At 45.2% G+C, this 27,784-nt stretch overlaps 1 protein-coding gene across 1 annotated transcript in view; it reads right to left on the bottom strand.

The window, feature by feature from the left end:
* Positions 1–27,784, bottom strand: part of shtn1 (shootin 1) — a 116,858-nt gene that overhangs the window by 81,812 nt on the left and 7,262 nt on the right. Inside the window, exons 3-4 of the mRNA XM_070873968.1 lie at positions 19,549–19,609; positions 11,090–11,184 (exon numbers count right to left, since the gene is read on the bottom strand). Coding sequence (XP_070730069.1) covers positions 11,090–11,184; positions 19,549–19,609 — 156 coding nt within the window. The remainder of the gene's footprint in view (positions 1–11,089; positions 11,185–19,548; positions 19,610–27,784) is intronic.

The following is a 27,784-nucleotide window of genomic DNA, read 5'->3' as shown; positions in this document are numbered from 1 at the left end:
TTCACGCCTCATACCATCGAAGTTACCTTTCCTTAAGTTCAGGACCCTAGTTTCTGAATTAACTGTGTCACTCTCCAGCTTAATAAAGAATTCTACCATATTATGGTCACTCTTCCCCAAAGGGCCTCACACAACAAGATTGCTAATTAGTCCTCTCTCATTACACATCACCCAGTCTAGGATGGCCAGCTCTCTAGTTGGTTCCTCGATATATTGGTCTAGAAAACCATCCCTAATACACTCCAGGAAATCCTCCTCCACTGCATTGCTACCAGTTTGATTAGCCCAATCAATATGTAGATTAAAGCCGCCCATGGTAACTGCTATACCTTTATTTATTGCACACATCATATATTTCTTGTTTGATGCTGTCCCCAACCTCACTACTACTGTTTGGTGGTCTATACACAACTCCCACTAGCATTTTCTGCCCTTTGGAATTCCGCAGCTCCAACCATACCGATTCCACATCATCCAGGCTAATGTCCCTCCTTACTATTGCATTAATTTCCTCTTTAACCAGCAACGCCACCCCGCCTCCTTTTCCTTTCTGTCTATCCTTCCTAAATGCTGAATATCCTTGGATGTTGAGTTCCCAGCCTTGGTCACCGTGGAGCCATGTCTCCGTGATGTCAATTACATCATACCCGTTAACTGCTATCTGTGCAGTTAATTCGTCCACCTTATTCCAAATACTCCTCGCATTCCGGCACAGAGCCTTCTGGCTTGTCTTTTTAACACACTTTGCCCCTTTAGAATTTTGCTGTAATGTGGCCCTTTTTGATTTTTGCCTTGGGTTTCTCTGCCTTCCACTTTTACTATTCTCCTTTCTATCTTTTGCTTCTGCCTCCATTTTATTTCCCTCTGTCTCCCTGCATAGGTTCCCATCCCCCTGCCATATTAGTTTAACTCCTCCCCAACAGCACTAGCAAACATTCCCCTTAAGACATTGGTTCCAATCCTACCCAGGTGCAGACCGTCTGGTTTGTACTGGTCCCACCTCCCCCAGAACCGGTTCCAATGCCCCAGGAATTTGAATCCCTCCCTTCTGCACCACTGCTCAAGCCATGTAGTCATCTGAGCTATCCTGCGATTCCTACTCTGACTAGCACGTGGCACTGGTAGCAATCCTGAGATTACTATTTTTGAGGTCCTACTTTTTAATTTAATTCCTAGCTCCCTAAATTCGTCTCGTAGGATTTCATCCCGTTTTTTACCTATATTGTTGGTACTATATGTACCACGCCAACTGGCTGTTCACCCTCCCTTTTCAGAATGTCCTGCACCCACTCCGAGACATCCTTGACCCTTGCACCAGGGAGGCAACATTTTATCCTGGAGTCTCGGTTGTGTAAGGTTCTGCAAAACCAACCACGGAGACATGTGGCAGGGAGAATGGGAAGATGCCATGTTTAAAATGACCAACTGCAGCCAACAGCCTGTAAACCGCGGAGGATGATGGGGCTCTGGCCACCCTGCACAGTAACAGACAGTGCTTCAGGGGCACGGAACCGGACGGGGGATGAGTCAGCTTCCGTAAGGGGGAAGACTGTACATTCGGTTCTTCCAGGAAAATGGATACAAGGCAACTTTATATTTTTAAAAGGACATTTCTCCAGCTTTTCGTGTAAAACCCTGACAGAAGAGGCAACATGTCCAGGCAAAATCTCCCCAGTAATACACAAGGTAACACAAAGGGTATCAGCTTGAATAATTAAACAAAGGCCCACAGGTCTGATGCAATCATTTTGGCCAGCCCAGACAGAGTGGCACCTCTGTCGAAATAGTGAACAATCATCTTCATTCACCCAATCAGCGAGCGCCAGGATACAGGAGGTATGGCTAATCTCCCATTCCAGACAGATCGATACACATCGAACTGCCATTCACACCCCATTTTATTCAAGGTAGACCCAAGACAATGGCATGCAGTTTTGGCGCGAAGATGAACGGACTGTAAGAAAAGCTGCAAAAACACATAAGGAGGTTGGGGGTTGGGAGTTGGAGGTTGGAGTCACCTTTTTTTTTGCACTGAGTTGTAGAGTTGAGTTAAGAAGGTGGGAGTCAGTTTTCGTTGGGGTTGAGTTGAGTTAAAGGGGAGTTCAGTCAGCTCTTACAGGGCCCTTGCTCTGGGGAAGGTGTGCTTAACTCCAGCAGCTTTTTGCTTAGGAGCCAACCGAGAGGCAAATAGAAGAAACCAACGCAACATCGAGGAGGAAAACCAAACCGACCAACAACCTAAAGCCCACCCCAGAGGGACCCTGAGCTGAAATACGTGCCCCCAGAACCCCGGAGTTGATAGGATTGTGAGTATAGCTCAAACCCCCTCACAGACTCAATTTAGGATAGGAATTGGTAAGAAGGGTGGAAGTGGGAGGTGGGGTTGTGTATGGGTGGAATGTTTCAACCTCTTATCTTCCCCTTCCCTGTTGCGAGAATTTTTCGTGTTGTTGAGTGAGATTGTGCCATTACTGCTATTTACGATCTCTTCCTATGCCATCTATCTTTGTGTTTACTATTCTAAATAAACAACATTAGCCATTTTGCACTCTTATCCACTGTGTCTGGTGCCTCGTTACTCACCCATCCTCATAAATTGCACGTACAGAGCCCCAGGGGAGTGTGGATTCGAACCCACACCCCAAACTCCCCTTACAATGGTGACTCAGATGGGACGTGCGTTGAGTGAGGGTGAAGAGACAGTCATTCTTGGTGGAGAGGAGTATAAAATGGAGGGTAGCATTGCTAGGTATGTAACAGCAAGGATAAACTGCTCAAGGAAGTGGGTGCAGGTGCTGCTGAGGGCTGAACGGCCTGAGGATGCAGCAGCCAGGTGGACCCAGAGTAAAGATCATAAAAGATCAGTGGAAAAGGCAGTGTGGCTGATTTGCTTTCGGAAGCAAATACAGGTCTTGGACAGGCAGGTAGACGTCCTGCAGACAGAGTTAGCTGAGCAGAGAGAGGAGCTAGTAAAGACCAGCAAAGAAAGGGAAAAGCTGGATCAGGATTTAAAGTGGGAGAGGCAGGAACGAGAGAGGGATGGAGAAAGCTATCGCAACCACAGGGAGTACCTTCAGTCCCAGGTAACTGAGGGAAAAGGTTACGTCAGGGGAATGCAGGAGGAACTTGCCCAGGCTCAGAACCAGGGAAGGTTGGGAGAGGGCAAGATTCTCCAGCTACAGGCTGCGCTTCAGGCGTGCCACAGCAGGGCAGAGGCGGATCATCGTTCCTTTCAGGAACAAATTGATCGGCTCGCCCTGGCTCTGGCTGAAGCCAAAGCAGTCCTTGTTCTAGCCGGAGCAAAAGCTCTGGAAGTGCCCGAGACTCGAATCCCCACCCGGCCCGACATCAAAGCTCTGGCCCTAGCTGAGGCAACAGTCCTTGGCTGGGCTGAAAGCAAGGCACCCAGTAAAGGAGTGGTGTGCCTTATCAGCCTAGCCGAGGTGCGGAAGGGGGAGCATAGTGAAACAGACTGTGGGAGAGGAGGATAGGGAGGAAGAATCCTACAGGCCCTCTCCCACAGCCCCATTGGGGATCCCGGAGGAGAGGCAGGGTGAAATGCTGGAATCTAAACTTCCGGGACCAGCCCCAATGTGCCCCATGAGGCAGAGTAGATTCGGACCACCCGCAGTGGGTCAGGCTGAGGGTCCCCGCCAGAACCAATACGTGCTTCCCCACAGTGCGACCCAGCTGCGGCAGATGGTGGCCCATGTGAATAAACTTACCCGAAAAGGAGACCCCTCTGTCTACTTTATGGAAGTAGAGCAGGTAGGAGACATAAATGACTGCAATGAGGTCGAACGGAGCAAACTGCTCCTGTTCTCACTGGACCCAGCCCTGTGTCAGGCTCTCTCTGCTGAGAGCAAGAGGGGTCAGTGAACAGTGGCCGCTCTCCAGGAGGATATCCTGGAGGCCATGGGGTTGAACGATCGCTGTCCGTTCGACTGGGTACAAGCCACTGTCCAGAGACCCGGGGAGACCCCCCAGGCGTTCGCTGATCGACTGTGGCCAGTGTATGAGGAAGCCAGTGGGGGGGAATTTGGACCGAATCCAGCTGGATGCACACCGACATGGTCGCTGGCTGCGTGCACTGGTGGCAAACAGCCTACCGGAGTAACGCGCCCAAGCCAACCTGTGGTTCGATTTCAGAGACCCCCAAGCCACAGAGGAGATGGTGCTGAGGCAGCTGACCCTCTCTTTTCGCAATGGCAGAATCGGGGGGGGGAGAAACCCACCAAGGGGAAGGTGGTTTGCTACAGGTGCGGGGACACAGGTCACATGAGGAGGGAATGCCGGGCTCCGAGGCAGGAAAAGAGAGGTCCACAGGCCCCAACCTCAGCCCCAGTCCCCGCGGCCACAAGCCCTCCCAAGCCAGCTGTGCCCAGGCCTGCCGCCCCACTCGAGGGTCTCCTCGCGGCTCTGCAGGCACTCTTTGCCCAGACTGGGAAAGTCGCAGCCGTGACCAGAGGAGAAGTCCCTCAGGCCCAGGAGGACTTCATCCCATTTTTTACCTATATCGTTGGTACCTATATGCACCACGACAACTGTTCACCCTCCCTTTTCAGAATGTCCTGCACCCACTCCGAGATATCCTTGATCCTTGCACCAGGGAGGCAACATACCATCCTGGCGTCTCGGTTGCGGCCGCAGAAACGCCTATCTATTCCCCTTACAATTGAATCCCCTATCACTATCGCTCTCCCACTCTTTTTCCTGAATGCATCATGGGTGCTCCCAGGGCGTCTTGCATCGATTAACATGATACGATGCATGTCGTCACACATGAGCTGTACATTAACGGAGTGGAAGCCTTTTCTGTTCCTGTACATCTCGGAATCCTCCCAAGGTGCTCGCAAGGCGATGTGGGTACAATCAATGCAGCTCTGTATCTTCGGAAAGCCAGCAATCCTGGAGAAGCCCACAGCCCTGTCATGCATTGCCTGGATGATCATGGGGAACTTTATATAGTCATTCCTCTGTGCATATAGTGCAGCAGTCACCTGCCAAATGCAGAAATGTGTTGCATGTTGAGAGATGGCGCACAAATCCTCAGTTGTACCTTGGAAGGATCCGGAGGCATAGAATGGAAGTGCAGCTGTAACCTTCACTTCAACTGACAAAGCAGCAGTCCTCCTGACGTTTCTAAGTTGCAGGTATACTTTCACCAACTCTCAGATCTCAGTTACAACTTATTTGCGGAAATACAGCCTTCTGACACAGTCTGCATCACTCAGGTGCAGGTACGAATGCCTGTCTCGATATACCCGACGTGGGTAAGGCCTCCTGCCCAGCACCCTACGAGCTCTGATGTTCCTCATGCGATGACGTCGAATATATTGTCTCCGACATAGCACCATCATGCAGAAGGCTCGCATAAGGTATGGCATTGTCAGTATTGCCCCCATAGTTAAATTTTCCCTTTGCAAGAAGCTCAAAATGGTAGGAAGACTGGCAGGACAGGTTCTTTGTTCTCTTTCTCCAAGGTCCGTATGGATAGACCACACCCAGATTTTGTGACTTCTCCTCCCTCTCCCCTCCCCCTCAACTAATTGCAGTCTTGCGACTTCCCCCTTCTCCCCACCCCCCACAAACTCATTGCAGTTTGTGCCTAGTGCAGAAGCCTTCTGATCGGCACCTCCCTCCCCATGCTCAGTGCAGAAGCCTTCCGATCCCCACCTCTCCTGCCCCCCCCTCCCCCCGCCCCCGGTCTTGTTTACCAGCTGAGCCCCGAGCCCGTGTCCAGGCGCGAGCCGATTCTGACGGCCGATGCTACAGCCCTCCAGCCCTGCTTGAAGATGTATGGTGGTGGCATGTGAATAAAAAATAATAAAAACTTCAGAAATGCAAGAAACTTCCATGTACTCCGTTGAAAGGTAAAAAAAGGTGAACTTTTTATGGATATTTCAAGTGTTAGTGACTCCCTCCAAAAACTTTGATGAAAAACAATGGTGTCTTTCAGCACCAATTTTTCAATGTGCGCTGCTTTCTGTTAACTCACCAAAGGTTTTTTGGGAGTGGCCAGATACGCCGACCTAGGATAAAAATTTTTGGGGCAAACTGCGAAAATTGCTGAAAACTGGCACTGACATGAGGGAACGCCCCCTATGACATCAAAAAAACCTAACGTAGCAAAATCGTAACTAAAGCAGTTACACCAGCGCAGATTCCAGGGGGAAACTTTGAATTAAATAATTATGCCAGAAAAAACAGTGCGCGCCAAAAGTACGGTGCAAATGATCCGGGAAAATTGAGCCCAATGTCTCTCTCTCCCCCTCCCTTTTCAGATTGTATTTCTCTCTCTCTCTCTCTCTCTCCCCCCCACCCCGCCTCCCCAGTTTATGTCTCTTTCTCTCTCCCTCCCACCCCAGATTGTATTTATCTATCTCTCTCTCTCTCCCCCTCCCTTCCTCTCCCAGATTGTCTCTCTCTCCCAGTTTGTGTCTCTCTCTCTCCCTCCCTCCCTCCCTCCCCAGTTTATGTTTCTCTCTCCCTCCCTCTCCCCACCCCCCCAAGTTTGTCTCTCTCTCCCTCCCCCAGTTTATGTCTCTCTCTATTTCTCCACCTCCCTCCCCAGTTTATGTCTCTCTCTCTCTTTCCCCCAGTTTGTGTTTCTCTCTGCGCATACAAGGTCCGTTTCTCCCGGTCGCCAACAGCAGTGCTTGGGATAACAATCGCCCATTCCAGTAGATTGGGAAGCCTAGAGCCAGGCCATTCAGAAGAGAAGTTAGGAAACACTTCTTCACACAAAAGGTGGTAGAAGTGTGGACCTCTCTCCCAACAGAAGCAATAGCCGCTACCTCAATTAATAATTTTAAATCTTGAGAGCGCTAGATTTTTGCCAGCCAAGTGTATTAAGGGGTATGGAGCCAAGGCTGGTGGATGGAGTGAGGATATAGGCCAGGCATAATCTCATTGAATGGTGGAACAGGCTCGAGGGGCTGAATGGCCTATTCCTATGTTTCTATGATCCTATGTTACTGTGACTACCAGAAGATGAACTAGATGGACCGTGGTCTTTTGTCATCCAGGAAATCCTATGATCCAATATAAATTCCCAAATCCATCATGGTTGACTGAAGAGACAAAAAAACAACAACTTGTATTTATATAGCACCTTTGACATAGTGAAACGTCCCACGGCACTTCATAGGAGTGTTATGAGATAAAAATTTGACACCGAGCCACATAAGTGGAAATTAGCACAGATGACCAAAAGTTTGGTCAAAGAGTTATTTTTTAAGGAGCGTCTTGAAGGAGGAAAGAGAGGGAAAGAGGTGGAGAGGTTTAGGCAGGGAATTCCAGAGCTTGGGGCCTAGGCAACAGAAGGCACGGCCACCAATTGTTGAGCGGTTATAATCAGGGATGCTCAAGATGGCAGAATTAGAGGAGTGCGGAAATCTCGAATGGTTGTGGGGCTGAAGGAGATCGCAGAGATAGGGAGGGGCGAGTCCATGGATGGATTTGAAAATAAGGATGAGAATTTTGAAATCGAGTCGTTGCTTAACCAGAAGCCAATGTAGGTCAGTAAGCACAGGGGTGATGGGTTAGCGGGACTTGGTGCTAGTTAGGACAGGGGCAGCCGAGTTTTGGATCACCTTCAGTTTACATAGGGTAGAATGTGGGAGGCCAGCCAGGAATGCATTGTAATAGTCAAGTCTAGAGGTAACAAAGGCATGGATGTTGGCTTCAGCAGCGGATGAGCTGAGGCAAGGGCGGAGACGGGCGATGTTACAGAGGTGGAAATAGGCGGTCTTAGTTATGCTGCGAATATGTGGTTGAAAGCTCATTTCAGGGTCAAATATGACACCAAGGTTGCGAACAGTCTGGTTCAGCCTCAGACTGGGGAGAAGGATGGAGTCAGTGGCTAGAGAACGGAGTTTGTGGCGGGGACCAAAAACAATGGCTTCGGCCTTCCCAATATTCAATTGTAGAAAATTTTTGCTCATCCAGAACTGAATGTCAGACAAGCCATTTGACAATTTAGAAACCGAGGAGAAGTCGAGAGAAGTGGTAGTGAGGTAGAGCTTGATTTCATCAGCATATGTGTGGAAACTGACGCTGTGTTTTCAGATGATGTTGCCAAGGGGCAACATGTAGAAGAGGAATAGGATGGGGCCAAGGATAGATCCGTGGGGGACACCAGAGGTAACGATGCGGGGGCGGGAGGAGATGCCATTGCAGGTGATTGTCTGGCTACACTTAGATAAGTAAGAATGGAACCAGGCGAGTGCAGTCCCACCCAGCTGGACGATGGTGGAGAGATATTGGAGAAGGATAGAGTGGTCAACCATGTCAAAGGTTGCAGACAAGTCAAGAAGGAGGAGGAGGAATAGCTTGCCTTTGTCGCAGTCACAAAGGGTGTTATTTGTGACTTTGATGAGAGCCATTTTGGTATTATGGCAGGCAAGGAAACCAGATTGGAGGGATTCAAACAGGGAATTGCATAAAGATGGGCACGGGTTTGGGAGGCAACAACACATTCAAGGACTTTGGAGCCGAAAGGAAGGTTGGAGATGGGGCGGTGGTTTGCAAGGACAGAAGGGTCAGGGGTTGTTTTTTTGAGAGGGGTGATGACGGCAGATTTGAGGGAGAGGGGGACAGTACCTGAGGAGAGAGAACCGTTAGCAATGTCAGCTTAACATGGGAGCCAGAAAAGGATGTTGGGTGGTCAGCAGTTTGCTGGGAATAGGATCAAGGGAGCAGGAACTGAGTCTCATGGACAGGATGGGCTTGGAAAGGTCACGAGGGGAGATCGGAGAGAAACTGGAGAAAGATCCAAGGTCAGGGACAGGGCAGGAGGGATCCTTAGTGGAAGTTTGGCCCAGTGGGCCTGCAGCTCCCAGCACACACCCATGCCTACAACTTCCGAGAATTTTTTATGATTGACAACGATGGGCCATTTACTGGGTTTGAACTACTTTGCAGTTTATAATCCCTGTCCCCACCAATGGAAAATTACTGAAAGTGAAATGGTCCTCCCCATTCCCTAGAAACCATTTGTAGCAGTCACCGGTGTTTGCAGATTTTGTATAAAACATCAGAACAATGTAGAGGATGATCTCTTTTCCTGAGATAACTCTGAAAGCAGAACGTCTATGCTATACATTGACTGATGTCATGAAACGTGGTCAACAAGTACAGTAAAATGGCCAAACACAGATACAACCGAACAGGAAAACTAGTGAATGAGAATTGACTCAGAACCAGTCTTTCTATTTTGTAAGGGTTACACCAGCTGCATCTCTTTTACTTAAGTTAGTATGCACAATGGTTGTTGTAATTCAACAACTTTTGTAAGGGTTGTACTAGTATTCTAGTTTGCAGTGCCTTTCACCTCTGGGATCTGCATTCAAATTCAACTCAGACTGATGAGGCAAAAGTTTCTTCTGCCTGCTGGCAGTGAGGAGCCTTTGTGAAGTGAGTTGGTCTCTCTCAATTCAGTTCCCAGTGGGCATGGGCATACAGTACAAAACTGCCCCTAACTTGTCACTAATTGGCAATCTCGCTCAGAGAGGCTACAGGATGGCAGATGTGCTCGATGGAAACATTGGCATACCGGTGCAGTAAAGGGTGGTCTTCCGAGACTGGGGCAGAGTAAAGGAGCTTTTAGCTGTATTATTATCATCATCATAGGCAGTCCCTCGGAATTGAGGAAGACCAGGGGATTTGTCGGATCGTGCGGAGACATCGTTGGTGGTATTTCTCCAGTGTGGTGAAATGATTTGGTAAAGGAAGAAAGATATAATAAAGTAAAGATGAAGCTGAAGTTTTATTCATTTTGTGGCCATATCCTAAGCTGATAGGCAAGAAAGGCAATATGCTTCTCCCTCACATTACATGAACATTTATTTTTGTAACTATGGTATTTCTCATTTATCTACCTGCAGTTGGAAGGAAATTACTATTTATATATTTTGCAAGACCCAGTCAAAAACACGTACTTCACCATCTCTGGAGAGATCTTTAACAGACTATCCACATACTGGAGATATGCATCTCTCCTCAATACCTTCCCTTGTAATAAATAACCTCTGATTCACTGTGAAGAACATAATGGAGGTCGGCTGGTGTTTTCAAAAGCAGCTTCCATCTCAAAATGGACAGTGTAAGTTTCAAGAAACAGTAAACCACTTTAAACTTTGCAAAACGAGGGAGAGAAAAGGGTTGGAATGAGGTAAAATAGGTTACATTAGTCAGAAAAGAATAATTAAAAAATCATCTTCAGGATAGAGAAGAGGAGACTAAAATGAAAAAGGATCACACATGGTACGCACAAACCACGTATTGAATTATTTTTATTCTTCTATTTAAAATTATGTTTTAGCAATTAATTACTATTGCATAAAAGCTACTCCAGCTAGTTCAGTTGCTTTATTAGTCATACCAGTGTTAAACATCACCGTGCATAAGCTGAAAACTGGCCAGTCCAGGAGACAGATATTTCATTGCACTTGCCAACGTCCAAAGGTGAAAATTTGAGGCAAAGAAAAGATTATAGTTCAAATGTCATATACCTGTCATAATAGAAACAATAAAATAAAAATCTAGATGAGGCAACTCCTGTTAAAATATAGTTGCATTATCTAATTTAAGTTAGTTAATACAATCCAAGTGCACTTAAAAATTAAAGTCTTTATTTTAGGAAATTTGAAATTCCCATTAAAATCAAATTGGGGTTAATTAAAGGGAACATCACATTTTCGAAGCTAATTCTGGGAACTGAATGATTAAATCAATTAAAAGTTCCTACTACATCAATATACATAATTACACTCGAATAGGATTCTATTACTTCGAAGTGTTTCAGTTGGAAATGGAGAATTAGTGTTTTCGGGATACTGCAAAATATATTAGTATTTCTTACATTGAGCAACTTAGGTGAAGGCCCAAGACCCAAAGTGCATAGCACCACAAAGGTTGTGGGTAAACTGAGCGAGCCAGTGAGTTGTGGTTAAGTAACACTTGGCTTGGTTCTTAGAAATCTGAAGATTGTAGGAAGGAAGGAAAGTCTGAGAGCAATAAGGAGTTCCACAGTTTTGAGATCCTGGAAAAGGAGTTAGTGCAAGATACTGCACGATATATAACGTACCTTTGAAGCGAATACTTCGGCACTTTCACGGCAACTTTTCTCAATGTCAAGGTGACTTTGTATTGTATTGACTTCCTCAAACACCATTTCTGAAACTGCAATAAAGAAACATTCGTCTGTGATCATTTCACTGACAGAAAACATCTGAATTACAACAAGTTAAACTGTTCACTTTTTAGAAAAAAATCTTTACATCACCAATTCAAAGCATATTAAAAGGAAAGTTTCCATGCCAAAAGGTAACTTGAAAGCATTTGTAACCTTGACATTTTCAGAGGTAATCATAAACTGCAGCAAACACAGGCCAATCGAATCCACTTAACTAATTAACAGATGCTGTCATAGAGAAAACATGAATCAACACTGATATTACAAGTGGCACATTTGAGTGGCATCTAATTATGACTTGATGAGCTTGATACTTGCATTATAATCACGACCACTGCACCATCAGAGCCTAAAAGCCTCTGATGGTGCTGACTTCCAACAACTCCCCCTAAAACCTTCACAGTTTCTGGCAGTCTCCTTGGCAGGACCCCCTTCTCAGTTAATGACATGTTAAGTATAATTACTGGTAGGCATTGTAAATAAACAGGATTGGAACCGAAATTGTACAAGTGCATAAGACAATCTGACACATTGAAAGTGGCAGGCTTAATTGAGAGTTTCTCTGACTGCTGGAGATCATTTAACAGCATTTCTCTTAGGACAGTGATTATAACTGTGGAGACGGCCAGCATAATGGTATCAGACAAATGTGAGCATTGCTGACAGTGTAGTGAATTAAATTGTATCTACTCTGTGAAACGCCTTGATGAAAAGTACAAATGCCTTGGTGGTCTTATCATTATAACACAATGGTCATGTTGTCATCAACCTTGCCACCGTCAATTGAAAAGAAATGATTGTGTTGAGGCTCTCTATTGCCGACTGTGAATAGAACCAATTTTCAGAGATCTATGAAATCATGTAATTGGGTATAGAATGCAGCTGCTTCACATACAAACTGGCCTCAGTAAACAGGAGTTGCACACAATATGTGTTCATGTCTAAATACAAATCAAAACTGAACAGAACCCAAGATAATTTAGAACTATAAAATAGCTGGAGCTCAGATCGGAGAGTTGGAATTTGACCAATGTCGATTTTTTTTTTCCATTTCAAGCTTAATTATTATAGACCAAGGTCAGTTCTTAATACGCTACTTCTGATTTCTGCTCACATCAACTTTAAGCCATGCACCTGTGTAACCCCAAACAGAAGGCTGAACAAAATACTTTCAAAATCACATTCAACTCTACTTAAGTTCGCATTGTTATGGTTTCTCTGTGAATTGTTACATGAATTTTAAATATACATATTTATTTGAAAAAGATGCAGTTCAGTAATATTCTTGCCTACTGTATACCGAGTTTCTGCCAATGACATTGACTTAGTAAGTACTTTGTGCTGATTGCTTTGGTTATAAATAGAGCTGGAGCACGGGCCCTGGAACATCATGGGCGAAAGTGCGCAAATGAGGGTACGGGGCCCAGAAGAGGCGAGGGCCCAGGTGCAGCACGGGTCAGCCCACACTGCGATATGTGTGCGCACTAGATCAGTGCAGTACAGCAGGTCTCCAGTTATCCTGGTTAACTCTGGTCACTGGATAAAGGCCTAGCTCTGTCAAGCCCGTGTGGGTGGCTGATGTGCAATGATCACCACACGTTAAAAAAAATCCACGCACCGGCATCTTCCACCCCCTCAATTGGAGTTCAGGACTGGAACATCGGGTCCTTCATTACAACATCTGTGAACTCATGTGGAAGCAAGTCATCCTCGTTTGAGGGACCGCCTATGATGATGATGATCTAATCTTCAATCTGGTAACACCTCAGTGACAAGCAAAATGTTCCCAGTATCCAAACCCTCCTGTTAAGGAAAGGTTAAACCCATGGAACAAATACAAAATATATAGCTGCCCAGTAAAAGTGCTGCCAGCTCAAATGCATTTGCTTCAATCCCAAGTATAGTTAATTTACTGAAATGTTAAAAATTATTCTGCAAAATAATTAAATACATTCAAAATCAGAATCTTACTTCAAAGGACAGGCTACGAAGCAGACAATGAAGTATGCAGAATACTTTGGTGAAAGAATTAATGATTGAGCAAATAAAGATATCAGAAAGAATAAAAACAAGCTACACTGGCTTAAAGCATCATTTTATAACCTTAGAATATGACATAGGTACTTCTGTTTAGATGGGGACTTGAATGCTGAAGTACAACTAAATACTGGGATTTGAGAGTTTTTCCACAATTCTTTATTAATGATTTTAGGGGAATATTTTTTCCAAAAGTCATTCCATTTCAAGGCCTCTTCTGTGCAGCTCTGTGTAACCTCCATTTCAGTTAGAATCATAGAATTGTGCAGCATAGAGGACAGCCATTCAGCCCATCATGCCTGTGCAGACTCTGAAACAGCGATCCAATTAGTCCCACTCCTCTGCTCTTTCTCCATAGCTCTATAAATATCTCCATTTCAAATATATATCCCATTTCCTTTTAAAAATTACTATTGAATCTGCTTCCATCGCCCTTTCAGGCAGTACATTCCAGATCATGACATCTCGCTGCCCAAAATAATGTCTCCCATCTTCTTTCTGGTTCTTTTCCCAATCATCTTAGTGGCAAAAACAATGAAATGGCCAAGCCAGGGTGTAATGGGTAAACAGGAATCCCCTTAGACCATGTCTACTTCTCATTGTTGCTCATGTAATGTTGCTGTTTCAGCTGTGGCTCAGTGGGTAGCACTCTCACCTCAGAACGTCTCAGAAGGTTGTGGGTTGAAGTCCCACTCTAGGGACTTGAGCACATAAATCTAGGCTGACACTCCAGTGTAGTGCTGAGGGAGCACTGGAGTGTCAGCCTAGATTTATGTGCTCAAGGGAGCACTGCACTGTCGGAGGTGCAGTCTTTCAGATGAGACGTTAAACCGAAACCCCATCTGCTCTCTCAAGTGGACATAAAAGATCCCATGGCACTATTTTGAAGAAGAGCAGAGAAGTTATCACCGGTGTCCTAGCCAATATTTCATCACAGGCAGTTGAGTTCACAGGTGTTTCGAAAGAAGAACCCGAACTACATCCTCAAGGGTGGAAGATGCCTGTGCATGGATTTTTTTTTTAAACGTGTGGTGGCCGTTGCACACCAGCCACTACATGGGCTTGACAGAGCTAGGTCTTGGTCCAGTGGTAAGGATTATCCATGACAACTGCAGACCTGCTCTGCTGCACATATCGCAGTGTGGGCTGGCCCGTGCTGCCCCTGGCCCCGAACCCACACCTCCCCTGGGCCCTGATCACATCCCTCCACAGTCTCTCACATCTCCTTTGCCCCGATCTCGTCGCTCCTGCTGCACCTGCCCATGCGCCAATCAACGACCTAGGCCTTGCTGATGTCACTCTTTGCTGCTGTCGCAACTCATGCTGCTTCCTGGGCACTGCTCACTGCTCCTTTTATGGCCCCGACCTGCGAGGGAACATCAGCTGCAGGTCAGGGCCATAAAAGGAGTGGCGAGCAGCGGCCTATGAGCAGCGTGGTTGCCCCAACCTGCGAGGGAACATCAGGCCAATATTTATCCCTCAATCAACATAACAAAAACAGATTATCTGGTCATTATCACATTGCAGCAATTTGCTCCCACAAGCAGCACAGTGCAAAAACTATAGAACTGTAATAGTGGGGGATTTCAACTACCCTAATATTAACTGGGAAAAAGGTAAAAAGGTAGTGTGAATGGTACAGAGGGTGTGGTAGTCCTAAAATGCGTTTAAGAGAACTTCTTTAACCAGCATGTAATAAGCCCAACAAGGGAGGTGGCGGTTCTGGACTTGGTTTTGGGGAATGAAGAGGGGCAGGTGGAGGGGGTATCAGTGGGAGAGCATTTTGGTGCTGGTGATCATAATTCAGTAAGATTTAGGGTAGTTATGGAAAAGAAGAAAGGGGGACGAGGACTAAAAGTTCTCAATTGGGGTAAAGCCAATTTTGCTGAGCGGAGATGGGATTTGGCCAAAGTAGACTGGAAATGGCTACTTGATGGTAAATCAGTGTTAGAGCAGTGGGAGGCATTCAAGGAGGAGATTCTGAGGGTACAGGGCAAGTATGTTCCCTTAAAAAAAAGTATGGGGCTAACAAATCTAGAGCCCCCTGGATGTCAAGGGACATACAGGGTAAGATAAAGAAAAAAAGGGAAGCTTATGATGGATATCGAGAGCTCAACACTGCAGAAACTCTAGAGGAGATAAGAAATGCAGGGGTGCAACTAAAAAAGAGAGAGCATGAAAGAATGTTGGCAAGTAAAATCAGGGAAAACCCAAAGATGTTTTATAAATACATTAAGAGCAAGAGGATAACTAGAGTGGGGCCTATTAGAGACCATAAGTGAAATCTGTGTGTTTAGGCGGAAGGCGTGGGTAGGATTCTTAATTAATACTTTGTATCCGTTTTCACAAGAGAGGCGATGCAGACTTTGCAATGAGGGAGGGGAAGTGTGGAACATTAGACGAGATAAACATAGTGAGAGGGGAAGTATTAAGGGGCTTAGCAGCTTTGAAAGTGGATAAATCCCCAGGCGCGGAATAAATGTATCCCAGGATGTTAAGAGAAGCAAAAGAGGAAATAGCAGAGGCTCTGACCATCATTTTCCAATCCTCTCTGGCTACAGGTGTGGTGTCAGAGGACTGGAGGACTGCTAATGTTGTATCTTTGTTTAAAAAGGGAGAAAAGGATAGACCGAGTAATTACAGGCCAGTCAGCCTAACCTCGGTGGTGAGATAATTACTGGAAAAAATCCTGAGGGACAGGATAGATCTTCATTTGGAAAGACATGGATTAATCAAGGACAGTCAGCATGGATTTGTCAAGGGAACGTTGTGTCTGACTAACTTGATTGAATTTTTTGAGGAGGTAACCAGGAGGTCGATGAGGGCAGTGCATATGATGTAGTGTATATGGATTTTAGCAAAGCTTTTGATAAAGTCCCACATGGCAGACTGGTCACGAAAGTAATAGCCCATGGGATCCAGTGCAAAGTGGCAAGTTGTATCAGAAATTGGCTCAGAGACAGGAAGCAAAGGGTGTTTTTGTGACTGGAAGGCTGTATCCAGTGGAGTCCTGCAGGGCTCAGTGCTGGGTCCCTTGCTTTTTGTAGTATATATCAATGACTTGAACTTAAATATTGGTGGTATGATTAAGAAGTTTGCAGATGACACTAAAATAGGCTGTATGGTTGATAATGAAGAAGAAAGCTGTGGACTGCAGGAAGATATCAATATACTGGTCAGGTGGGCAGAACAGTGGCAAATGGAATTCAGTCTGGATAAGTGCAAGGTAATGCATTTGGGGAGGTCTAACAAGGCAAGGGAATATACAGTAAATGGTACGACACTGAAAAGTGTAGAGGAACAAAGGGACCTTGGAGTGCAGGTCCACAGATCCCTGAAGGTAGCAGGCCAGGTAGATAAGGTGGTTAAGAAGGCATATGGAATACTTGCCTTTATTAATTGAGGCATGGAATACAAGAGCAAGGACGTTATGCTTGAAATGTATTAAACATTGGTTAGGCCGCAGCTGGAATACTGTGTGCAGTTCTGGTCACCACATTACAGGAAAGGTGTGATTGCACTGAAAAGGTTGCAGAGGAGATTTACAAGAATGTTGCCTGGACTGAAGAATTTTGGCTATGAGGCAAGATTGGAGATGTTGAGTCTGTTTTCTTTGGAACAGAGGCGGCTAAGGGAGACCTGATTGAGGTGTATAAAATTATGAGGGGCCTGGGTAGAGTAGATAGGAAGGATCTGTTTCCCTTGGCAGAGGGATCAACAACCAAGGGGCATGGATTTAAAGTAATTGGGGGGAGGTTTAGAGAAGATATGAGGGGAAATTTCTTCACCCAGAGAATGGTGAGGGTCTGGAACTCACTGCCTGAAAGGGTGGTTGAGGCAGTGAGTTCCAGACCCTCACCACATTTAAAAGATACTTGGATGTGCACTTAAAGTGCCATAACCTACAGGGCTACGGACCAAGAGGTGGAAAGTGGGATTAGGCTGGATAGCTCTTGGTCAGCCAGGGCAGACACGATGGGCCGAAATGGCCTCCCACCGTGCTGTAAATTTCTATGATTCTATGAGACATCCAGTGGTCGTGGAAGGTGCTATATAAATGCAGGTCTTTCTTTCTTATTTCTTTCCAAATGGATAAATATTTATCTTAGGCCTAGGGTTGCAGCTTTGGTAAACAAAAGAAAGGCAGGAATAGAATGAAAGACTTGCATTTATATAGCGCCTTTCACAACCTCAGGACATCCCAAATCACTTTATAGCCATTGAAGTGGTCATTTTGTAATGTAGGAAATGCAGCAGCCAATTTGCGCATAACAAGCTTCCATGAACAGCTCTGTAATGTTGATTGAGGGATAAATATTGGCCAGGACATCAGGGATAGCTCCCCTGCTCTTCTTCGAAATAGTGCTCTGGGATCTTTTACATCCACCTTTGAGTGCAGACAGGGCTTCGGTTTAATGTCTCGCTCAAAAGATGGCACCTCCGACAGTGCAGCACTCCTTCGGCACTGCACTGGGAGTGTCAACCTAGATTTTTGTGCTCAAGTCTCTCGAGTGGAACTTGAACCCACAAACCAACAACCTTCCTTCCCATTTCCAATCTTTCATAACTTCCTGAGCTGATTTCCAGCTGTACACGATTCCCTAAAGCTTATTGTAGCTGTTCACCTAAACCAAAATGTTATATGTATTCCACTTAAAGATTTTCCCTCTTTTGCTCTTCCACTAAGCTTTTGGATTTTTGTGTGTGCTTACTAGGATTTGGGTTAACAGAAGATTTAAAATCCGCACTCTTGTCTCAAATTGCTCTAAGCCTTACTCCACTCTACTTCCTCAACCCTTATATCTTGTCTTAAGCATCCTTCGGTTGTCTGATTTGGTGTTTTGTGAATTCCTCACGATGATCATCCACCACTGATGGCACAGCTTTCAAATGCCACAGCTGAAACTCCCTCCCTAAATCCTTCTACCTCTTCACCTTCAAAAACCTACTTAAAGCTCTTCAATTAAGTTATTGGTCTCATCCTGATTTCGTTGTCTATGTTCCAATACCATTTTCTATTTGTGAAGCACCTTGGGATTTTACACATTTAAGGTGCCATATAAATGTTTTTCTGTTGCTAGGAATTGGAACATTTTCCACATTTTGCATCTGACATTAGAATCAAGAAACTTCAAATTAGATACAACTTGAATTAGACAAATGTCCGAAACTCTACCCCAGGGTACAGCCCCTGCTATAGTGCCACAACAATATGTTTTACCCCCACCCCCAGCTCTGATGGGTACTTTATTGAACTCGAGTAGCATCTCTATTTTTTCTCCCAATTTCAACAGAAAATGTCAAATTTGGGCCGCTATTTAAAAGGACAGTTAGCAGAGAACTGGGAGCTTACTCGCATGCAGGTCTAGGAAACTAATATAAAAAAAGCCCAAGAGGCAACATATTACATGTTATGTTAATTGATCATACAATATTGTATAGCACCAATTGGACTGGAGTTAGGGTATATCCAGAAGGTGTGCAGGATTAATCTTCCTACTATGGTCCCGCAGCATTCTGCTGGGACCCAAGGGGTCTCCTTGTGCAGATCAGTGGTGGAATATCTTCATTATCCACCAACTTTGACTCCAACTTTAGTTTAAAACTTCAGCATTCAGAAGTTTTAGTATCCTTCTTCGACATATTTTACAATGCTTCCTTTCCCATTTTCCTCAATGTGTTTAAAGTAGACCCGTGCTTACTTTTCAGAGTGATATACAACAAAATGAATCACCATCATCAATGACACTTGACAAGTCTGTTATCAAATGTTGAGGAGACATAAAATAGTCTGTAATATGTTGTAATTATTGCATGAGTAGTAGAATCAATTTTCTTTGAACTACTGATTATTGTAGGGGTGGGGAAAGTTATTGAGGTATGTAAATAACCAATGAACTTTTTTTTTAAAACAGATTACATTCGAGATAGCTAATTACTTGAGAAAGCAGTTAGCAAATCTACACTCTTGACCTTTACCTATTGTTCCTTCTTCTCTTCTTCGTTTCAGTTAATTCTATACATGGGCTCTATCCCTGCTCTGTACCAGTTCTGATAATAAAACAAAATTTCAGCAGAGAAGTTTATTTGGTCCATTGTCAAATGCTCACAACTTGAGACACTGGCTTGTCTTGTCATGTCAGTTGCTGACAGAACTGGTGTGCATTTCCAATGGTGCAAATTTTAAATTTCCTGGCGTATTTCTACACATTCTTACATTAGATCTGATAGATGCTGTTAATTCTAGAATGCTATCATTTTGTAACTACTGTAGCACTCAAAGAGATAATAACATATTAAACATATTGGTTTACCTCTATGAAACTCCTTCAATTGCTGAATAGCATTTTTTTCCTCTTCAATCAATCTTGCATTCTGTTCATAAAAGGAAAAGAAAGCAAAATGAACAGTTTTACTTGGAGAACAGTGAACAAAATCTAATTCAGCTTTTTTGGATGCAGTGATACTGTCATGCATTGAAGTATAACAGTTCCCGGTGCACAGTTTTTAATTTGTTCCTGGGATGTGGGCATCGCTGGCAAGGTCATCATTTATTGTCCATCCTTAATTGTCCTCGAGAAAGTGGTGGTGAGCCACCTTCTTGAACGGCAGTGCTGTTGGAGGGGGGGGGGGGGGGGTGGGGCGGGTAGTTTCCAGGATTTGACCCAGCGACGATGAAGGAATGACGATATATTTCCAAGTCAGGATGGTGTGTGATTTGGAGGGGAACTTGGAGGTGGTGGTGTTCCCATGCGCCTGCTGCCCTCATCCTTCTAGGTGGTAGAGGTCGTGGGTTTAGGAGGTGCTGTCGAAGAAGCCTTGGCGAGTTGCCACAGTGCATCATGTAGATGGCACACAGTACGCCGGTGGTGGAGGGAGTGAATTTTTAAGTTGGCTGCTTTGTCATGGATGGTGTCGAGCTTCTTGGAAAGTGGAGAGTATTCCATCACACTCCTGACTTTGGGCCTTGTAGATGGAACGGCTTTGTGGAGTAAGGAGGTCAGTCACTCGTCACAGAATACCCAGCCTCTGACCTGCTCTTGTAGCCATTGTATTTATGTGGCTGGCCCAGTTAAGTTTCTTGTCAATGGTGACAAGATGTTGATGGTGGGGGATTCAGTGATGGTAATGCTGTTGAATATCATGGGGCAGTGGTTAGATTCTCCCTTTTTGGAGATAGTCATTGCCTGGCACGTGTGTGGTGTGAATGTTACTTGCCACTTATCAGCCTAAGCCTGACTGTCATCTAGGTCTTGCTGCATGTAGGCATGGACTACTTCATTATCTGAGGAGTTGCGAATGGAACTGAACACTGTGCCATCTTCAGCGAACATCCCCACTTCTGACTTTATGATGGAGGGAAGGTCATTGATGAAGCAGCTGAAGATGGTTGGGCCTGGGTCTCTGCCCTGAGGAACTCCTGCAGGGGCTGTGATGTTTGACCTTTAACAACCACAAGCATCTTCCTTTGTGCTTGGTATGACTCCAGCCAATGGAGAGTTTCCCCCTTATTCCCAGTAACCAGTTTTACTAGGAATCCTTGATGTTACACTCGGTCAAATGCTGCTTTGATGTCAAGGGCAGTCACTCACCTCACCTCTTGAATTCAACTCTTTTGTCCATGTTGGGACCAAGGCTATCATGAGGTTTGGAGCCGAGTGGGCCTGGCGGAACCCAGCTGAGCATCGGTGGGCAGATTATTAGTGAGTAAGTGCCATTTGATAGCAATGTCGGCGACACCTTCCATCACTTTGCTGATGATTGAGACGAGACTGATGGAGCAGTAATTGGCTGGATTGAATTTGTCCTGCTTTTTGTGGACAGGGCATACCTGGGCAGTTTTCCAAAGTACTGAAACGGCCCTTATCAAAGTCACAAGTTACATCCTATGTGATTGTGAACGTGGCAAACTATTCCTCTTCAACATTCTCAACCTGTCTGCAGTCTTTGACACGGTTGACCACACATCCTTCTCCAATGTCTCTCCTTCATTGTTCAGTTGGGTGGGACCACACTCATCTGGTTCTATTCCTATCTATCAGGTCGTAGCCAGAGAATCACCTGCAATGGCTTCACTTTCCGCTCCTTACCTGGAATTTGCCTAAGGATTTATCCTTGGCCCCCTCCCATTTCCAATCTACATGCTGCCCCTCGGCGACATCATCCGATTCCACATGTATGCTGATGACACCCAGCTCTATCTCACCACCACCTCCCTCTGATTTGTCACACTGCTTGTCCGACATCCAATATTGGATGTGCAGAAATTTCCTCCAAATAAATACTCCTTTCCCTCGCGACCAGCTGAGGCTGAACCAGACTGTTTGCAAACTTGCCGTCCTATCTGACCCTGAGCTGAGCTTCTGACCCATATCCTCTCCATTCCCAAGACCACCTAATTCCATTTCCGTAACATCGCCATCTCCACCCTTGCCTCAACACATCTGCTGCTGAAACATTTATCATGTCTTTGTTACTTGACTATTCCAATGCTCTCATCGCCGGCCACCAGCCTTGCATCCTCCGTAAATTGAGCTCATCCAAAACTCTGCTGCCCATGTCCTAACTTGCATCAAGTTCTGTTCACCCATCACCCCTGTGCTCACTGACCTACATTGGCTCCCTGTCCAGCAATGCCTCAATTTAAAAATTCTCATCCTCATTTTTGATTCCCTCCATGGCCTCATTGCTCACTATCTCTGTAACCTCCTCCAGACCCACAATTCTCCAATATCTCAACACTCCTCCAATTCTGACCTCTTGAGCCTCCCCTATTTTCTTTGCTCACTAGGCCCCAAGCTCTGAAATTCTCTCCCTAAATCTTTCCCCCTCTCTCTCCTCCTTAAAACCTCGCTCTTTAACCAAGTTTTTGGGCATCTGTACCTATATCTCCTTCTGTGGTTTGGTATCAAATTTTGTTCGATAATCGCTCCTGTGAAGCACCTTGGGACATTTTACTATGTTAAAAGTGCTATATAAATGTTAGGTATGGAACCTGGTTCCACTTTCCAGCTCCCAAAGAGCTCAAAGCAAAAAAGTACCCCTAACTTGGAATTATTATTCTGAGAAGGCACTACTGTGAGAAATCAAAATGTGCACATGAAAAAGTTGATTCGTACAACTTTCTGCTGTTATATTGTTGGATTTGAGGTAAATGTCAATTTGCCGATCAGTTCTTTTATATTTTATGCATAGTACACTAAGCTCTTGCATTTTTTCCACCTTTGGGTGTCCCAATTTATTTTATGAGGACAGCAATGGGACACAGTGCACATGATGTTGCCAACACAGTCAAAACCTATGGTCACTGTTGTTATGTCTTTAGATGCTCTGATAATGACTCCACGAGGCAACGTATTGCACTTGAACTGTAGTGACCTTAGTTGGTTTAATATAACTCCAGAATGATGATCACACATGGTGGCCTGCCTTTTATACTTGGCCTGGCACACCTGTACAGGTAATCTACAAGTCTCCCACTGCTGTGCCCTCTGGTGGCACACCTCAGTGACCATACAGCTGGTGTACAAGTTTCCCATAGTAGTGCCCTCTGGTGGCACATCGTGTAATAGTACAAGCAGTAAACATGTCTGGAAACATGACATCACTCTCCCCCAAATCTTTAGTGCAAATCGCCTTCATACACTGACTGTGCTCTGGGCTTAGCTCTATCTGGTTGACCCTTGGAGGGTCGTTTCCATCTTGGGTGAGTAGGTGGTGTTTCGTTGGCAGTAGAGGTGCTGGTGGTTTCTGTTTGTGAGTCCACGACCACTCCATTCTCTCCCCCCCACATATAGATTATGCCGGTGGCTCATTACATTCATATACATTCAAGTCCAGAAAATAAAATTTGCATTTACATCATTACATTTGTGGTACAGTTGTGAGGCAAGTGCATTTGACTGGTGAGATACATTCTTGATACATACTTGGAATCAGTACTGGTGTCAGTACTGGTGCGTGAGGACAAGCTAGTTCCAGAACTGCTGGATGGTGTCCAGGTAGTCTGGTGGCAGCGCGGTGCCCAGTGCTGGCAGTGGGAACCCGGTTGGCTCAAGTTGCCTGCTCTCGGGGCCTTTGCCGTTGCTCCTAGCGTCGGGCAGGTTCACAGATGCCTGTGACCTCTCTGTCCTTTCCTTACTCCCCGGGTCGCTGCTGCTCCCTGAGGAGCAGTTGTCTAACAGTGCACAGGGAACTGCTGACTCGCTTGTCTGGGCGTTATTTGGTTTGGGATCCTGGCTGGTCCCGGTCCCATTTGGAAGAACCGTTGCGGGTGACCCTTCGTTCCCAGGTGTAGCCTTGGTGGCGATAGGGTCTGGGGGTTGCGCCTTAGCGCATTTTGCTCTTTCAGGCTCGTGGCGGTTGGTATCATCGGGTGCCTGAGAGGTGGAGCCGATCAGGGGCAGGGTATCGATACCAGTGCCGTTGCCCTCCTGAGATCGCTTGCTCTGCAGTTTTTCTATATTAGTTGCTTCTGGCCACACTCCGTGGTGCATCACTCTGATCCCAGGGACGCTAGCTACAGCATTGGGTAGCCCATTGGACCTGTGTGCTCCCGATGGGTGTTTGCTCACTACATTATCTGAATACAGTTGAAATTCTGCATTGCACAATGTTTCATTACTCATTGTAGATAAACTGTAGCTCTGATCGCAATCGCACGACTTTTGTTTGCTTATTACATGTATAAAACTCTGATCATCAATTACAAGCTTTACATTTAACTCACAGTTGCTGTTACATTGGTTGAGAATGTGGAATTGTCCCTTTAAGTGTGGTGGGTTGCTGGCCTCCTTTAAGAGAGCCTTGTTATCTTTACCCCAACCACCTTCTTCGCTTGATACCACGTGTTGCTCCTTCAGCGCTGCATCTCGTGGTCTGGCCGCCACCATCTTTTTCTTCAGCACTTCTCCTCGTGGTTTGGGCGCCATCTTTCTTCCATTTACGATGTCGACTGCTGTGATCCTCTTCTCCCCTGGATCTTCCACCAAAGCTGGGAAGTCGCCTTTGGATCCAATTTTCTTCCTCCGGAGACCTGCCACTGGAGCCTGGAAGGTGCGTTCGGGTTGTCTCAGCTGGATCATCTCCACGCAGTCGTGCTGAGCGGTCTGTGCCTCGGGTGCTGTGCTGGTCTGCTCTCTGGTGCCGGATCCAACCTCAGGTGGGGGCTTGCTTTACCTCTGAGCGCAGGGGATGTCGATCGTTAGAGGGATGAAATCTTCCCAGCTCGAATGGATCTTCTCCATCCACCTTCTTCCGAGTAGCATTGGTCCATCACCTGCAACAATCCACAGTGGTAACTTGTGCACCGCGCCATCATGGAGTACCTTTCCATCCGCACTACCAACGACTGGGATAAGTTCACTGGTGTAGGTGCGCAGCTTTGCCTGAACCAGGACTAACTTGGGTCGTTTAGCTGGATTGTCTCATAGCCTCTTAAAGGCTTCTTGATTCATTATTGACTGGCTCGCCCCGTGTCCACCTCCATGAAGACTGGAGCGCTGTTGATCTCGACTTCCATTTTCAAAGGGAAACATTCTGTGATGCAGGTAAACATTCCGTACACCTCATCATGGGGCTGAGGTGCCTCTCTGACCACTTCTTCATAATCCACGCTGGATTCATGGCCCTCTGCAGACTCTGCATCAACACGGTGAGTCATATTTCTTTTACACATTCACTGGAGGTGGCCCTTTGCGCTGCACCCTTTGCACACATAGTCCTTAAAATGGCACTGGTGAGCCCGGTGATTTCCTCCGCAACGCCAGCATGGTGCTAACCGATTTGAGTCCACTGAGGGGGGCTAGAGTTAAGTGACTCGGGGGCCTGTTCTCTCTCCCATGAGGAGATTCACGTTCTACAGTCCAGCCTCTAAAAGACGCCAGTCTGTGTACAGTACTTGCCGGGTTTGAGTCCTGAGGATGAGTCATCTGCCTAGAACCGCAGGTCGAGGTCATGAATGCCTGGCACATGGCCTTCTGCAGTGTGACTGTGGTATCTGCAGATAGATCCTTGTGAAGAAGGCCCTCGTGGCTGATTTTCATGAAAGATATCCCGCAGTGATTCGGTGAGGTGTTCGCCGAAATCACACGGTGCCGCCAGCCTTTGAGGTCTGCAGCATATTTCGCGATTTCCTGGCCTTCAGGCCGTCAGTGGGTGTAAAATCGGTGTCTAGCTGTGAGGATGCTCTCTTTGGGCTCGAGTTGTTCTTGGATCAGCGTTACAAGCTCCTCGTACGTCTTGGTCATCTTCGCTGGTGCCAGCAAGTCCCTGACGAGACCACAGACGGTGGGCCCACAACTGGTGAACAGGATAGCTCTGCGCTTATCAGTCAGCGAGGCCAGATCATTGCCTGCCAGGTCGTTTGCTGTGAAGAAATGGTTGAGCCTCTCCACAAAGGCATCCCAATCATCCCCATTGGCGAACTGCTGCAACGTACCAAAGTTAGCCATTTTCACGTGAAAGTCCGTAATCTCGGCGCCAATTGTTATGTCTTTAGATGCTCTGATAATGACTCCATGAGACAAAGTATTGCACAAACTGTAGTGACCTTAGTCCATTTAATATGACTCTAGAGTGATCATCACACATGGTGGCCTGCCTTTTATACTAGGCCTGGCACACCTGTATAGGTAACCTACAAGTTGCCCACTGCGGTGCCCTCTGGTGGCACACTTTAGTGACCATACAGCTGGTGTACAAGTTTCCCATAGTAGTGCCCTCTGGTGACATAATCATGTAATAGTACAAGCAGTAAACATGTCTGGCTACATGACAACTGTAATTATGATTCTGCCCATCCCAAAAGTGTTTTAGGTTTACATAGCCCACTCACTAGTTGTGGCACATGGATCTGACCCTATGATTGGATACCCTTGCTGTCGCTGATTTGAGAATGCTTGATGGTGACCTGAGCACGGTTTAATTTCCCCAGTCTGGTGTAAAGCCAAGCTTAAAAATAATTGATAGGGAAAGCCTGGAGATTTTATTAATTTGAATACTTTAAAGTTATGAGTGTACCGACACTGCAATCACTCTCCTAACAATAAATTTTATTGGCTGACAAACAGAGCTCTACATAAGTGTGTTTATTTGCATGCCACTGGACAAAGTGTAACATTCAAAAGGCAGTAAAACACAGGGCTGCCAAATGTACATTGCACTATACAAGTACCATTTTGAGACCAGTATCAGCACAACACCATCTCCAACTGGATTAAAAATTTAAAGAGAAAGGGAAGAATCTATGTCCATAGTTCATTGCAAAAACTGGAGCGATTGTATCAGGGTTGCATTGGAACGTTTAAAGGCTCGATTTTGCAGCAAGACCTTTGAAGCAGGAGCTGTGTTTGCCTTGCGGGGCCCAGTGCAATATTTGGTTTGGGACTCCCCATTTTACTAGACAATGATACCAAATACTAACTACTTAATCTGGTGTCAAATCCGCATGCCTACGATCATGGAAAAATCAGGTTTGCAATAGGGAATATAAAAATAGTTGCTAAAATGATGAAGGATCAGCAATTAACATTGCGTAGGGGTCCTTTCACTGGAGCCACTCGGGACCCTGTGCAATTGCATGGGTTGCATGGTCCTAACGCTGTCTGTAAGAGCTACTAAAAAATGACAACACTATTTATTAAAGGATATCTTTCTTAGAAATGATGCCGCTGGGAGAGCATAGCAATGGGAACCACAATAACAGATGCTGCACAGCAGACAATTTTTGGAAAGGTTGACAGATAATTTGGCAAATGGTGACAAACCCTATTCTTAAGAAGTCGTAACAAAATGTACAGCTTCAATACTTGTCTCAATTATCACTGGGGGCAGAGAAATCTCATATATAATGGACATTTATCTGCAAAGAACCATCTTTCTAAAATATGAGTGGAATTTCCTGCTCAACAACTTATGTTATTGTGAATTCAAAATTATATTTTGGAAACATAATGTTTGATTAATTACAATTAACGGGGAAGACAATAACAATGTTACACATACTTAAGACGAGGTCAGTTTTATTTTGAATACTTTAGTTACCACATAAACTTGATATAGAATGCAAATTAAATTCTAAGCAAAATTTGCTTTTAGTCTTGACAAAGACCAATGTACAATTTGCTTTCATAATTGGTTCATTTTATATGCTATTTACTAACACTTTTGGTTAAAATGATTCGATTTTCAGTTAATTTTTAGTTTCAGTATTTAGTTACCAAAGAGGACATATATCACCACAATTTTACATATTTATATTAATCAATTCAGGAAGACAGAACAATATATTTTGTGCAACACATGTCAGAACAGTCCATTACAAATTATCTACATGATCCCTGCCCAAGGTTCATAATACTATGATGCATGACCACATTCATTAATTATATCTTAACCCAATTACAATGGATTTCCATCAAAATCACAACCTATTCATACAGGCACTGTTTGAGTGGTTATTCCATTGACTGAGAATCCACTGGATATTCAATCATTTTCAATTAAATAATTAAACTGTGTAACACATTCAATACATTAATGTATTAATAT

The sequence above is a fragment of the Pristiophorus japonicus genome, chromosome 3 (genome assembly GCF_044704955.1).
Source record: "Pristiophorus japonicus isolate sPriJap1 chromosome 3, sPriJap1.hap1, whole genome shotgun sequence".
Classification (NCBI taxonomy): Eukaryota; Metazoa; Chordata; class Chondrichthyes; family Pristiophoridae; genus Pristiophorus; species Pristiophorus japonicus.
The sequence above is the reverse complement of the archived record's forward strand: the minus strand, read 5'-3'. Positions and strand labels throughout refer to the sequence as shown.